Genomic DNA, 15,531 nt, shown 5'->3' with positions numbered 1-15,531 from the left:
GATCGTGTTTTCTTTGCTGCAATTTAACAATGTCTACTGAGCTCACACGAGCCTATGAGGAGGACAGCTAGTTCCCTGGACTGTCTGTTTCATTTGGATTCTGTGTGCTTTCTGGCCAGCGGGCATCTTATCACTCTTTGTTCTTCATACAGCACACTCATTTTTTGTGTGTGTCATTTGACGCACAGTCTGTGTCTTCTCACTCCTACATAAAAAAGAGGGAGAACAGCAGACTTCAGCCATCAGGTTTACCTAATTGAACAGCTTCACATTTCTCTTTCATGCCATTGTGTGCGGATCAAGGCAGTCACAAAGCTTTTTGTTGCCAGACAACATCAAGGCTATTTGTTTTGTCTGGTGGAATGTAAGGTCAACAGGAGAGGAAGAACAGAAATTGGAAAGCGCTCGCACAACTGTGATGTCAAGCAACGGCGTGAACGGCAGACAGGGGGAGGGAGCCGCGATGGCTGCATATGGGCAAAAAGAAAAAATAGGGGTGAAAGAGAGATGAGGCGGAGAGAGGAGGAGGCAGCGAGGAGATGAAGAAACAAGCACAGGCGTGAAGCTGTGAAGCCAGCAAGCGAGAGGGAGAGAGACAGAGGAGGAACAGAGAGGACGGAGAGTGGAACAGAGGCAGGATGGACGGATGGATGAGGACAATGAGGCAGATCGGTCCCAGCCCAGTCTATGGCCAATTAGAATAAAATTAGCTGGACCTTGGCAAAGGCTAGGGCGCACAGTAGGGCATGAAGAGAGGGGAGGAGGGGTGGGGGGAGGGGCAAAGGGGGAGAATATCCCGGTGATTAAAACCAAATGATTAGTGGTGTGCAAGGCAGAGGGCTGGAGAGCCGGGGTCACCTGAGCCTGCAGGGAGAGAGAAGGTCTAATAGTAATGAGACCAACCTTCCCGCTCCTCGTCGTCACCCTCCTCCTTTCACCCTCTCACCACCCCTTACCTTCCTTTTCTCTCATTCAGACTCCATTTTTTTCCCCCTAACCATTTTTCTCCATCTCCCACTGCTCTTTATTTACACGTTCTCCCTTTTTCTGTCTATCACTGTGCTTTTCCCTGTCTGCGCCTCCTGCCTTCCTGTAGTAAACCCTATTACTATCTATTACCGTCTCTTGCCTTTGGCCAAAGCGTGCACTAATGCTATTGTTGTGGGAGACAGTTTGGCTTTTTGTGATAAGGAAAGATTTATGAGTAGTTTGTTTATCTTTTTTAATCATGGATGTAGATCTGTAGATGTATGGTAATAGATGGATTGAGCTGCAACAAAACTCAACACAATACTGGCATCTGTTGCAGATTCCCCATGTGCTGCTGCTTCAGTTTTTCGAATGAAGCTAGAATTTGGCCAGAGTGCTCATTCATGTCTAAAGCAACAATCGTTTGTGGCATGTGATTTGTGGCATGTGATATAAAGGAGTACTTTGGCTATAAACAGCAAGGATCGCTATATAATTTTCCACACGGGTGTCTCACAGAGTAGAGGGGGCCAGATAACAACAGCGGTCGGTGGAATCCACAGAAATGTTTCTCAGTCCATTTGAGTTCTGAGTTGCCTCACATGAGTGGTGTTTCTGTAACTCTCAGATCTGATCTTCTCGGCATCCTCTGTACTCTGTGCATATGTGATTTTTTTTTTTTTTTTTAACGTATGCAAGTACTTGCTTGTGCATGTGCGATAATGTAAGTCTGTGTATCTATGAATAATGAGGTCTGCCCCTTGGCATGTTTAATGGCCGGAAGCATGCTAATGGCCAGAAGCAGTACCACTGATGTTTTAACTCTTAAGGCATCAAAGCACAGCTTAGAAGGGTGGTTGGTTGTGTGCAGTTGTCTGTTTTTCCTGCTCTCTGTTCTTACACCCTCTCAAACGCTTTATTCACTTATACCCTCCTACACTTTCGCCCGATTGCCAGCTCACCAGATCCAGTGACCTCCTGTTGGAACTCTGGCTCATCTTACCTTCTTGGCTATATCTTGGAAGGCTACCTCATGTCTTCTCATGTCTGAGAAAGGCTTTGCAAGAACCTACCTTGAAAAGCTGAGACAAACCACCGTGAATAGGTTGAGATATCATTGTGCCTTTTTCCCGGGTGTCAGCCAGGATAACACCAATGCACTGCAAATCGACAGGAAATCATGCAGAACATGCACAGAGCTCTGATCTCACTGAGCCTGAGAGAAGAGAAATCCAACTCCAAGATACTTCTCCGAGCCCCAACTTACCTTAATTAAAAACATTTGCGATCTTCCCTAAATTAGACTTGCCTCACTGTGAGCACATTATTTTCTGGCAAGTCAGTATTTTTCTTGCAAAACACTCTGCAAGTGCAAAGACTTGAGACTTCTCTTTATCTTTAAATGTGTCTCTGCTGCTTCGTTCCCTCTACCCCTCAAGTTCCCTCAGTTTTTACTCTTTCCATCCATCTTTCCATTATACTTTGTGCCTCCGTCTCAGTCTGAGTTTGGCTTGCCACTCCTCTGTGGCAGTACAGTAGGCCTGTCAGCCCTGGAGGACTGTGGGAGATGAGAAGACATGTCAGGAGTCTGGTGGGTCTTTTCCACACAGACCCCACTCAGTTATGTAGTCGAAATCCACAGAGAAAGAGCAAACACAGCCCAAGGTACAGGCCACAGGTCTGCAGCCATTGGAGACAGGGATGGGCCTGACTGCAGTCAGACAGACAGCCCTGAATAAAGAGATCTATCCACAGGGTGGATTGGTTGGCGAAAGAATGTAATTCTGTGTGTGGTCCATTCTACAATGGCAAGAAACACAGGCAGCTGCATGCACAGAGGGAGAGAGAGAGAAAAGTGACAAATAGACAGTGCACTATATGTGACCATTGTTTGAGTTGCCAAATTGCTCTGTTGTTGGCCAGAGATTATCTGTGCTACAGAACACCATGATGAGTTTTCAGTTCGCAGAACATCGGAGAGCAGGAAAAGGGGAGCAAATAAAGGCCTTCCCTGTTGGCTACCTGTGATGACTTAGCCAAGCAAGGAGACTCATAGCACAGTCTGAGACATAAGGCCTGGGGGCCTGTATCACTTTAAAACAAGAAAAGGAGAAACAGAGTAAAGCTGTGAACGTCTGCTGCAGAGCCTCCAATGTATTGTACTGTATTACAGTGCCCCGGAATGGCCTCTGGTCGGAGGTGAGCGGTGGCAGTTTTAGCAGGCCGTAGGGACAGTGGACAGGAGGCCTGGTCAGCTGAACGACAGCGAGGGTCACAGGGTCCCCTGGGGAGGAGATATCCCAAAGGGGGTGGGCAGATGGGGTCTGGAATAAGAGTGTTCTCAGACAGGTGGATGGCTGTCACCCTCATTTCGCCACCGCCAGCAAGCAGGTGGCCTCTCCCTCCTCCTCTTCCCCTCAAGGGTCACCTTCACATGGCACTGCTTCCCCCTGGGTCCCATCCCATCATATATACACTGTATGCACGCACACTCATGCTCACACACAGACACACACCAATGGTTCTCATACTGCGCGACTCTCAGTCAACCCCGGCACCTGGGGACTGGGAGCGTAAACAGTCGCTCTCAAGGTTGAACCCAGGTGTTTCATTTCCATTAAGGCCCTCATCACATTCACAGCCTCCTCCCTCTGACTTTGGTCATAACACAGACAGAATAGTCATTAAATTTGAGATTACCTTCTCTTTGCCTTTGTAGATGTTGAGATGCACAGGGTCTATTTTAGATGTCTGTCTATGAAATAATTATCTCCCAACTCTCTGCCCCCGACATCTTCAAAAGAGGATGTTCCATTGATGATTTTTGCCCTACATCATAGCTTTGCTCTTGCCGCGACTCTAAAACCCAATATAGCGCAATTAAACTAACAAAGTGACATCAATAAAGACAGAAGTACTCTGTAATTACAGTCTGTGCTAGGACATCATAAGCAGGCAGTGTCATCACCCTAACGAAGGAAATAAATCGATGGCAGACAGACAAAGCCCCACTTTACGATCCCCTTCTCCTCTGACACACAAAGCCAACCATAAACACGAGTAAGGCGAGAGTTTAATGGCAATCTTAAAGTTGCAGAGGCCACTAGCTTGCCTTTACTGCTCCTGCCCAGCAATACAATGGGTGCCTTGACACTTTCACCACTCCTTCCTCTCCTTCATTAGCTGTGCTTCTCTCTGTTTCTCCCCTCAGTTTGCCTTTTCCCTTCTCCTTCCCTCCTATATGGTGTCTGGTCTCCTCACCCTCTGGAGACACATGAGTGGCAGGCCTCCCCCCTTAATAACTGTGTATTCCAAATCTGACGGTTGCACAAAAACAGACACACATAGATAGATGCACACACACGCAAACACACACACAAAAATAATATATTGCAGGATTCAAGATTGGCATTCCCACGTTGCCTCTTCCTGCAGAGCGCCATGTGGACAGCAAGGCTAAATGTCAGGGAAAGATATTTAATTCCACATGCACACACACATGCATAGAGACGCACTCAAAAACCCAACACAGACAAGACACCCCACACTGATAGTGTGTGGAGTGTGAGGCTAAATGTCAAGGGATGATGTAAATTCGCATGATTGCTTCCAGAAGTAGTTCATCACAATGCCAACGCTGGCCAGAGCAATGTCTCATTGTCCTCCAAGAGTCTTCCCGAGCAGGACAGTGGGGCTCCAGCAGGAGTAGCAGACTGTGTTTGTGTGTATGTGTGTGTGTGTATGGGCGGGGATGAGGGGGTCCTCTAAATATATAAACCCCACTGTCTCTCTCAAGCCTGTGTTTTATCAGGCCTGACCCACTTTCCTAAGAAATGCATTATATAAATTCACAGTGGAGGAACATTTGGTATTGTACATAGATTTTATCCTACCCTCTCTGTACTGTATGTCATGGGTTCTAGCTGAGATTATTTCAGGCTTCATCCAAGCCTGTCACATGCTAACATGAAGAAGTACATGAACCAGACTCGTAGACTTGGGGTGCGTGCCATGTTTTAGTTTTGTATTACATCCTTTACGCGCTCAGCAGTCAGTAGTGGATCTCAGCCCCTACACATCATGTTATCAAAGAAAACCCCGAAGAGTATGATATTTGAAAGAAATACGAGCAACTGATGAGTTGAAAAGCTGTGTATGCTACTAACTGTACATAACACATTGATGATTGAAACAGATTTTATTTTGTCTCCCTTTGCCAGGCCCTATGTGCGGCACAGAGCCAGAAGCAAACTCTTTGCCATGCTGTGGCTGTTGCCTTGACTGAACCCCCCCCACACACACACACACACCCCCTCTCCCAATTCTCACAGCCTACTTGCTGAGGTGACTGATGAGCAGACTCACTGGTGTGTCAAATATGGGGGAAATAGTCAATCAGCTAGGCCGGTGTGGCAGGCCTGCGTGCTGCTGTAGTTTGAAAATGCTGCTGCAGGAAGTGTGTAAAAGTCATGCTCTATGCCAGACTGAGGATAAACATTTTATGGTTTTGGAATAGGAAGGTTACACTTCTTCCGTCTCTGGGAGGGATGGCTAGATGCTCATTGCATCTGTGTTTAGTCCACCCCAAGCTGTGTGGGATTTATTACACTATACCTACCTATCATGCCAGCCATGCTTGAGTGTTTGGCTGTCTGTATATTTATGTGTGCGTGTGCTGCGTGTTTGAGTGCGTTTTTAAGAAACAAAAGGAGGACGGGAAGAAAGGAGAGAGGGAAGGTTTGTGTGTGGATCATTTATGGAGGAGAGAGTGTTGATGTGATTAAGTGTGTGGGAGCTCAATGGCCCACTGAACTTGGAAAATGAAAAGGCAGTGGTGGCCATGATTAGAGGTGTGCCTTGCTGACTACTTTATGAGTGTATTCAAATGTGTGTGTACATGCGCATGTAGATGACTGTGGGAGTCTGTAGCTGGACGGGGGTAGATAAACATAGTGGGCCACACACAGTCTATCATCTTCATTGTGTGGGTAAAGCCCATCAGTGTTGGTGTGTATAACCAGGAGAAGCAGGGTTGACTTATCCTCTGCTTTGCTCAGTCACACCGAGTGTGTTTGTATGTGTGTGAGGTCCTGGCCCCAGCTGATGCATCAGAGATGGAGCGGAGTGATCTCAGACATGTGCCAGGGGCCAAGGTCAAGGGTCATCATATACAAACATACCCAGAGAAATTGAGTGTGAGAGAGCGTCGGGGCCTTTGGGACCACTTGACTAAGACTCTCACCCATAATATCATACACTGCCCACACCCTCTCGCTCTCATCTCTCCTTTCAGTCAGTCTCCTCTTACATTTTTTTCTCTGTTATTCACATTTAGAATAACATCAGCAAAACGTGTCAGATACCTGCCATAGCATACATGATGGAGTATGAACAGCAGTCTACAGTATAACAGCAGCAGTAGACCAGAACAAAAGCCAGAATGGCCGGGTTCATAAAAGAAAGAATAAAAGTTCAGATTGATTTCTTTAAAACCTCACGGTCTTCAAATATTTTAAGTTTGAGATTTAGTTTCTCTTTGACTCGCAGGCATGATAAAACTATTTGTCTTTAAGCCAGACCCTCTACTCGCACATCTGAATTGCATGTGACGAAGCATCCAGCACAGACATGCAGTTCCATGAGGACTGTTTGTGTATTAGGCCATGCCTGCGTGGGCATCCTTCCATCCATTGCCAGAGTATCTGCAGCAGAGCTGTTTACAGTACTGTTTTATGGTCAGTGGTCAGCATATTGTCTCCCCAGCATCTACAGAAACAGCATGGTCTTCTTTTAATTGTCAACATTTAAACAGGGTTAGCCATCATCTTTTCTTTGGTCTATTTTTTCTTGACTTTGTTTAACCAGGGTACAGTAGACTCACTGAGCCCGAATGCTCTTTTCTGTGAATGCCCGGCTCCACACTGACACAGCTGCACACATTCACAGCTGAAAGCTTCCCAATACAACCACAGTCTGATCTTTTGGCCAGCTGAGCAGCTTTAATCTGTTTTGTCAAAAGCTGGATCATACTGATTGTCCCACACACTGCTCTGTTGCAGCAGTGCAAAGGCTAGTCAAAGCTCAGTTTGATGGTCAATAAATTAACTGATTGCAGAGCGTCCTCTGCATTTGCGAAAACATTTCCAGTGAACATTGCTTTTAATTGCCAGCAACTAAAGAGGAGTAATCAACATGTATTTTCATTTGATTTAGCAGTTGTGGAAAAGAAACGCTGTCATACTGGTGTAATGTTGTCATTGGCAGTACACAACTGCTCAGCCTTTTCAACTGTGGCTCTAAAATTTGACACTTTCACCTTTTTCAAGCAAATAGCTTCTAATTATCTTTATGCTGTTTCTTTCTTGTGGACAGTGCTGATTAATCAACAGGAGACCCTGGTCCCTGACCACTGAATTTGATGGGAAACACGACTTTTTCAGCTTTTACTCATCTACACATTTTCCCTTTTATCTCATACCAAGACCGTACACGACACACGAGGCTACCCTCTGTTGACGCTCTATACTCGACATTCTGGCACGGGCTGTGTTTGCGGAGGCGAATCACAGTGTGTCAGTGTTTGTGTAAAATCCCCACACCACACACAGGGATCAGAGAAGAAAACCAACGCTATACTGTGAACTTCATCCTGGAATCCAATCCAAGCATTACTGTGGAGGTGTCTTGGGCTCCAATATGTTCACTGCTACCTCAAGACCATATCAGCTCTGCAATGCCTGAAATTCGATTTGATCTGCATGGCCACCATCACTTGACCATGGCTGATGTCCGTCCTTCTCCCCCTCGCTCTCTATCTGTGTCTGAGCTGCCGCTGAGCCCTGGGCTCCAATTAATCCCATGATGCCTGGCTGTGGTTGGTATGGTGACCAGACAGGGCACAGAGAGAGCTGTGATTCCCAGGTGAAAGGTGGGATAGACTTTCTGATTCGCTCCAGCACACAGATAGAGTTACAGCTCAATTTCAAACTCTCGCCCTCACTGGTCTATCCTCATGACTAAAATAGGACCAAGGAATGGGAGAGGGGAGAGGGAGAATAGCTTCTTCTTCTCTTTCTCTCCGTTTTCCTGTCTGTCTCTCTCCCTTTCCCCACTCCTTTTTTCTCACTCCCTCTCTTCAGCCTGACCCCCGTCCCCTCCATCACTGTGCTGATGTTTTTTTGTGACAGAAGGGATTCTGAGATGTGCTTTATAGCTTGGTCAGCTTGTAAAGTAGCACTTCTAACTCTGTAGTTCTCTCTCACTTTAGAAAGTGGAGGTTTTTTGACCTCACTGGCTCTTTATCTGTCTCTCTTTTCACTTGTTCCTACTGCTTGTGCTTTGTTCTTTTACCTTTTTTGTGGACAAGGCAGGATTTGTGAATTAATCATAAGTGGTTCAATAGCTGGCCTTAGCTGTGCTCTGTCACTGGGGGATCAATAGGGGAAGGTCAGTGGCACTATGGTGGCAATGACTGCTCTGAAGGAGAGACAAGGAGGGCCATGTCCAGGTGATCCATAAGCTCAGTCTGGCATGAGGTGTGATGGGTAGGAGAGCCTGTCCTTGCCCCATCTTCTCTCAGTCTTGGTCTCCGGAGAGACAGACAACTGCCCTCACCTCAGGTGGACTTCAAGGTCCTCGTCATCCCCATATCATCTAGGGTGGTGCCCCATTTTTAAAGAATTTGAGTGTAATATCTTTACTTTTACACACATGTACTGGAAGAATAGCAAGAATCCTGATCATTTTCACATTCATACTAAAGCTTTGCTAATACAGCCAGGCTGAAGGTTTTACAGTTTGTGAACCAGTTTTAAAATCTAGATTTTGATCCTCTGCCTTTTACTTTTTTATCTCCTGACCCATCCTTGCGTTTAATTTTCATACTGGCTTTTACATTTTTATCTTAAATCCCAAGTGACACAAGTTCAGGGTACTTGTTGAATGCGGCATCAATAGGAAAGCAGTAAAGAGAAATAAAAATCTTTGATCCTCTGGTCTGAACCGGGCGCTTGAAAATACACGACTACATCATAAACTTGGTGGCTGAATTCTCCTGCTTCTCGTTTTAATAGAAAGTGAGGTTGTTGTTACTAATAATGAAAACCTGACCTTTTGTTGCTGCACTCTAGTTCGTCTTAGATTTAATTGCATTAGTATTTTCTTACCATGGGAGAACGTAAGCAGCTAAAACAGCAACTCTAACCCATGACATAAAATAAAGCTGTATGCAATTCCCTGCTGCCCATGCATTATTGAAAGTACAAAAGCATCCTCTTTACAAATTGTCATAATAAGGCAGTGCTACAGGACTTAAGTCTGCACATGCACGATGCGCACAGCATGTAGATGTCAGCATGAGCCGGCCTATAGAGGAGCCTCGTTCTGATGGCACCTTTATTTACAAGACACACCACGGATGATTTGTGAAGATTAGCGGAGAGGATGTGAGGTGTGAATCATCGCCTCTGTAGTCGCTATTTCCAAGTAAGCATATGCATACTGACTAAAGGCTGAAAATAGCATTCACCACAAATATGATGTGGAAGCCTTTTGAGCAAGCAGTTGAAAGTCATCAACATTTCAACCCAGTTAAACATATTATATGCGCTCACACACACACACACACACACACACACACACACACACACACACACACACACACACAGCAACAGTGTGCATTTCAAGTGAATAAGAAATGTCTTCACAGCCAAAACCTTACAAGCACTGAAATTCAAATTCCGTGTCACCTAAGCTGTACATCAAAGCTGAACATTAGCCCTTACCGCTATGTGTGTATGTGTTGACACGGAGAATGGAGCGGTGTAACCAGTGTACGACATGGCTATTTGTAAATAACGTCCCAACCTCATCCACTGGCAGGAGCTGAGAGCTTTAAGTCTGAGCAGTGATGGCAGCCTCCCTGAAATGTGCATGAAACCGGCTTAGCGCTATCAGCGCAGCATCACCGCCAGTCACCAGCCTCTCTCTCATTCTGCCGGGCTGCTGTGGACCAGATAAGAGCAACACCACCCTCCTCCCCTACTGCTTCCATCCGCCTTATGTTGTCTCCCAACAATCCACCCACCCTCCCACACCAATTCACCCTTATCCTCTTTACAAGGTCTTATAGGGACAGAGACATTGATGTGTAGCTACAACCGTAATTTATATTCTTTGTAAATTGTCTGTGATTTTTTCATTGAGATAAGTGCGGGGGGAACATCTGTTTTGTGCTGGAGGCCAGTGGGCCGGGGCCTGAGTTCTGTGGCAGTCACCGGCAGTATAGATAGAGAGAAAGAGGGGAGGTACACGATCTGTCTCCCTATCCTGAATTACAACTCTAGGGGCCCGGCTACCGCCTCATCATTACTGTTGTATTTAGTTGAACACATTGGGTAAACAAACATTGAGCTCCATCTGTACAGCCTTGGAGATACGTGATATCATATTTGGAAAACTTCACTTTATGATTCAGCCGATGTGAATGTTTTCTCCCTTAGTTATCTTTAGTACTTTTTAAAGATGACCGTGACCATTTAGTAGACAGTCCGGAGTAGAGAGGAGACATATTAGCATGTTTCAGAGGGAAAGAGATGATGCGGTGTGATTTAAAAGATGCTGCGTAACTTGTTCCAGCTGACTGACCCACCACAATGCCCCTTACTCCCTTAATTAACATATATAATTAAGCATTCATGGACGAGGGCTGAGGACTAGACTGGTAAGAACTGTGGGCATGACAGTGACCAGGCACTGAGGCCTCATTGGCAGTCAAAGAGGTACGCGACCTGCAGCGTCTCGACATACGAACGCTAGCGGGGGAGTTGGAGGGGTTCAGCGCAGCGCAGACAATGAATCTCAATCCTGAGGCCGTGGCAGATTTACATTTAAAGTAGTTTTAGCGAGCGGCCTACTTCCTGATGCATTCTTTGGCAGGGCTGAAGGGAGCGGCTTATCTGCGAGTCATCAGCTGCACGTGATGCGTCCAGATAGGAGCTCCCAGCGCGGCGCCAGCACCTTTATGCTCACGCCAGCTCAAAGATGATGTGCCATCTAATAGAGCGCCGTTGCTTGAAGTATAATTACATTACACGTGGAAACACCTCTGCTCGGCGTCGACAGCTCCAGGTGTGTGTGTGTGTGTTTGCACGCACCCATGTGTTTTAACACATGTGACCTATGTTTTACCTGTGATTGACAGAACCAGTAATAACCAGCATCAGCGTGTTATTGATGTTCTGTCACTCTTCTTGCTATTAATGTTGTCCCTAGATGGAGCAACAGGGTTACCAGAAACTTGGTGTGTATGTGCACCTGTGTGTGATGCGTGTGTGTGAGCACTCAGGGGCATATTTGTACCTCATATTTATACTTAATATGGTTGGTGTGTGTGCAACACCACATGTTGGTGTGTGTGTGTATGTGTGTGTGTGTGTAGATGTGTTTGGATGAGTAGTAGGTGTGAGTGTGGTTGTTGACACAGTGGGGTAAAGGCTGTGATGGCTGAAGGCTCTGATGGGTAATTGAGAACAGCAGGTTTCGCCTCTCTCCTGAGCCACTTCAGACCCAAACCAACTCACTCTCCGATCTTCAAAGCCTCTTCGGTCCAGCTCTCCTCTCCTCTCCTCTCCTCTCCTCTCCTCTCCTCTCCTCTCCTCTCCTCTCCTTTACTGTAGTCTATTCTATTCTACTCTACTTTACTCCTGGCTGCACTGCCAGTTGAGCTTGCTGGGGAGAAAAACAGCATGTATGGTATTAATCAAACCCAGGGCGTCATGGGGAATAGGGTAGAGTGAGGAGGGGGAGGCAGGCTAGAGCCCAGCTATTACTGCTACACCGGTTCACCAAGACCGAAATATTTCATTCTCTGTAACCCTTTTGACAAGAATACATCCAGCAGCACACGGTTCTTACTGTTATAAGCTGGAATACCAATAATTAAAATGCTATCTGCTTGTCTTACACTTGAGTACACTTGTTACAGTTGAGTAGTTTCCAGTCCGGTTATACAGTAATAGCTTATTTTGTGTATTATAAGCAATGTGGAGACATACTGTGTTTTTCTTTTTTTTTAGTTTCTAATAGTTGCCAAAAACATGTATACACTCGCAAAATAAGCCTGTTTGTGTTTTGCATAAATATGATGTTTATTCTAGTCAGAAGTTTCATCACTGCGCTTTCACATTTTAGGATTTTAGGATGATTCACCCGAGCTGTGGATTCTCCACACTGATCCTTGTTGGAACAGGAGAATCTCTCACACTCATGCAGATTTGTCTCTCTGTCTGTCTTTTTTAGCTTAGTCCTCCTTTCTCTGTCAGTGCCTGGAGGCCTTTAGACAGTGAAGCTGAGCCTGTGAGGGAGTTTTGCCTGTCTGTGGGCCAGGGCTCCCCTCCTTTGCCTTCGTTGCTCATGCTGAACACGTCACCAACCTCATAAACCCCCCACCCTCCCCTGACTTTTTCAAATGAACAAATCTGATTGAGTGAATGCCATTACCTGGGTAAATGAATGATTCCTAAAGGACTGGACAAGGCCTAACACCACCCTGAGGGTAAAGCTTATTATCGCTGCAAACTCCAAAGAGGAGAGAGGCGGCTCTGGAGCTTGTGTGCACTTTGTCAGAGGCCTGTATTTCCATATTAATCTGCCACATTTAGGCATCTGAGACAGAGGGCCTCCTGTCACGCTTCTTTGATAACAGAGCAGTTAGCTTTTTCCCCTCATGTATAAATATGTATAATTCTGATAAGATTAATTGAAGCGCCTAAGTATACAGTGGTAGGAGATGACTGGGAGGGAAAGAGAGGGGGAGACAGCGGGAGGGAGAAGAGACACATTATGTTGCCATAGCATGCATTTTAGACTGGCCTATGCCTCAGACTACTCCAGAGTGGGTGCCTGGGCTCTCTCCTCTGGGTCCAAAGTGCCTTGAATTGAAAATAGCATCTACCTAACAGTCCCTCAAAAATAGCTGAGCGAATAAGTTTTTGCACAGAGCCGATAAATACGGCGTGGAGCCTCTGACACCGAAGCCTCACCCCAATTTCCAGTGCTCTGGAGGAGATCAGATAGCCCTGTGTCATTTGATTTTCTGCCTTATCTCATCCGCGCCCATCTTTTTGTCTCAAGCAGAGCTACATTTTAAGAAGCACACACTCCTGGTATCTTTTGAAGGACAAAACCCCAAATGATATTGAAACAAATAAGAGGATCACACCGTTGGAGGGAACCATTCCGGTGTTTGATTGATACCAAGTGCTGATACAGGCATGTCCAATGAGTGTCCTTCAAGTGACATTTGGGATGCAAATCTGTAGGAGTACATGTCGAGATTGCTGCAATCTGCAAAGTTCTTAGTTCATGAGTGCCATTTATGATCACGGCTCCACGATGGGTGACATTACGGATGCTGTAAACGAGAAGACAATTTATACTTCTTGTATATCCCATACAGCCATTGAGCAGTTCCACTTTTCAAACTGACCAATAAAAATGTCTGTTTAATAGTCGTTTTCTGCAAAGCATGCTGACGACTAAACAAGAGAGGGCAGTGAGTGAGGAGAAGACAGCAGGAGAGGGGGAGGTGTGGGAGAGTGGAGGTGAGGGATCCTGAGACAGATGAAACAAGAGGGAGAGAAAGCAGGAGAGGAGTTGGAGCGAGGGAGGAGACAAAGACATTCCCTAGTGCACAGCTTAAGTTGACTGACGGCAAGAAGAGAGGGCTGTGGAGAGAGGAAGGGAGGAGGAAAGGGAAGAAGGGAGATCAGCAAGGAGTGAGCACGTCAGTGTGTGAGTGGCGTCTCTCATTAGAAGGTGCTGTCAGGGGCCACAGAGGGGGGACTGCAGGGACCCCACCTCCCCCTTCTCCTCCCTCTCCAGTGGCCCCTGAGATCCGGCCGGGAAAATGATTGATGAGTGATACCAAGATAAACATGCGCCCCGGCCCCCAAAGACAGCCCTGCAAAATGATGCATGCAGCGTTATAAATAAACCTTATGAAAAAAAGTGTTTACAATAAACAACAAAACAATGCAAAACAACCGTTGGGTTTTCTTAGTTTGAATATTGCTGCAGAAGAGACGAATCAACTCGGCTTTTGTTCTTTGCTTTGATGAGTTTTTCTAGTTATTTGTGTTTCTAGTTTTATATGTTTGTGGCTGTGTGTGTGTGTGTGTGTGTGTGTGTGTGTGTGTGTTGTGTCTATGCATGTGCGCAGTGAGCACAAGGCTAACAAGGCTCACCAGCTGACTGGATGGTTAAGCCCCCCTCAACAGTTACACTGCTTCCTCAGCAGCTTGGGCAGGCGGCTTTCCCACTCATTCACTGCGAGGCACCAAACACTCAGGCAAACCTGTTCTCATTTGGGAGAGCTCCAAATCATAGCAGCTGTGTGTAGCGTGTGTGTGTGTGTGTGTGTGTGTGTGTGTGTGTGTCGGAGGAGTGCAAAAGTGTGTGAGGAACTGATGCGCTGTGTGGCATACGTATGGATTCAGTCTGATGACGCACAGCCACTCCACAATACGCACAAATACACTCGCACAAAACTATGTTGAACTGCTCGCTAATTGTTGAGTAAGTCATAAATGTTTTATGCTACACTTTCTGTGAATGTTTAACACTGAGCGCCAAATGCCTCTATTACAAATCGAAGTGGAAAGGCAGATTATCATCAAATAGTTACATTATATCATTATGAGCCTACAGGCTGTGGTCTGGTGGAGGCAGGATGAATTATGAATGGAGAGTGAGGGAGGATCTTCTTTTACCCCCAGGGACTTCCAACACCACAAATCATTTAAGTTGGATGAATGAGAGATAAGGATGGGACCCACCCCCCACCCCCACGCTGCTTGCCTTACACACTGGCCTTCATGTAATTTACTCCGTGAGGAGTGTCACTTCAGCTGCTCGGAGCACACGCACTTCTCATTGGGAGAAATGTATGCTGAAGGGTGCTTTGTTCATTGTCAAACTGTGCATACCAATGCTGAAAAACACCATAAAGAAGTCTTGTCATCTAAGTCACTGGTGCATTTTCTGCCTGGCGCAGAGTCGTGTCGGGCCTCTTTGTACATCTCTAAAATGAGTCCCTGAGCTGTGCTGTAGCTTTGCCTAAAAATTCTTCTCATCTCATTTCATCTTTCTCTCTTTTGCTCTCCCTCTCTCTGTCCCGTCTCCACGGATCCAGGCCGCAGAATGGGTCGATGATATTGTACAATAGGAAGAAGGTGAAGTACAGAAAGGATGGCTACTGTTGGAAGAAGAGGAAAGACGGGAAGACCACACGGGAGGATCACATGAAGTTGAAAGTACAGGGAGTTGAGGTGAGTGCGCTTTACAAGAGTTTGGATTTAGAGGGAGTGAACGGGGAAAGAGGCGGGGTGGGGGGTGGGTACGGGGCGGGCGCGAGCCAACCTTCACCCTGACACAGACAAACACAGGTCTACAGTGAGCTCTCCCCTGGCTGTAATGGAGACAGTCACATGCTGCAGTCGGCCCGTGTCTCCAAGGAGCCTTACCAAGAAACAATGCGGCACAACAATAGTTTTCCCTGGGAAG

At 46.2% G+C, this 15,531-nt stretch overlaps 1 protein-coding gene across 6 annotated transcripts in view; it reads left to right on the top strand.

Annotated features, from left to right (window-relative positions):
- camta1a (calmodulin binding transcription activator 1a) overlaps nucleotides 1-15,531 on the top strand; it is a 275,197-nt gene that overhangs the window by 141,159 nt on the left and 118,507 nt on the right. For all 6 annotated transcript variants that reach the window (XM_076740402.1, XM_076740400.1, XM_076740401.1 and 3 more), the window contains one exon: nucleotides 15,161-15,296. In XM_076740402.1, coding sequence (XP_076596517.1) covers nucleotides 15,161-15,296 — 136 coding nt within the window. The remainder of the gene's footprint in view (nucleotides 1-15,160; nucleotides 15,297-15,531) is intronic.

The sequence above is a fragment of the Chaetodon auriga genome, chromosome 10, assembly GCF_051107435.1.
Source record: "Chaetodon auriga isolate fChaAug3 chromosome 10, fChaAug3.hap1, whole genome shotgun sequence".
Lineage (NCBI taxonomy): Eukaryota > Metazoa > Chordata > Actinopteri > Chaetodontiformes > Chaetodontidae > Chaetodon > Chaetodon auriga.
This window is presented reverse-complemented; position numbering and strand designations above follow the sequence as displayed.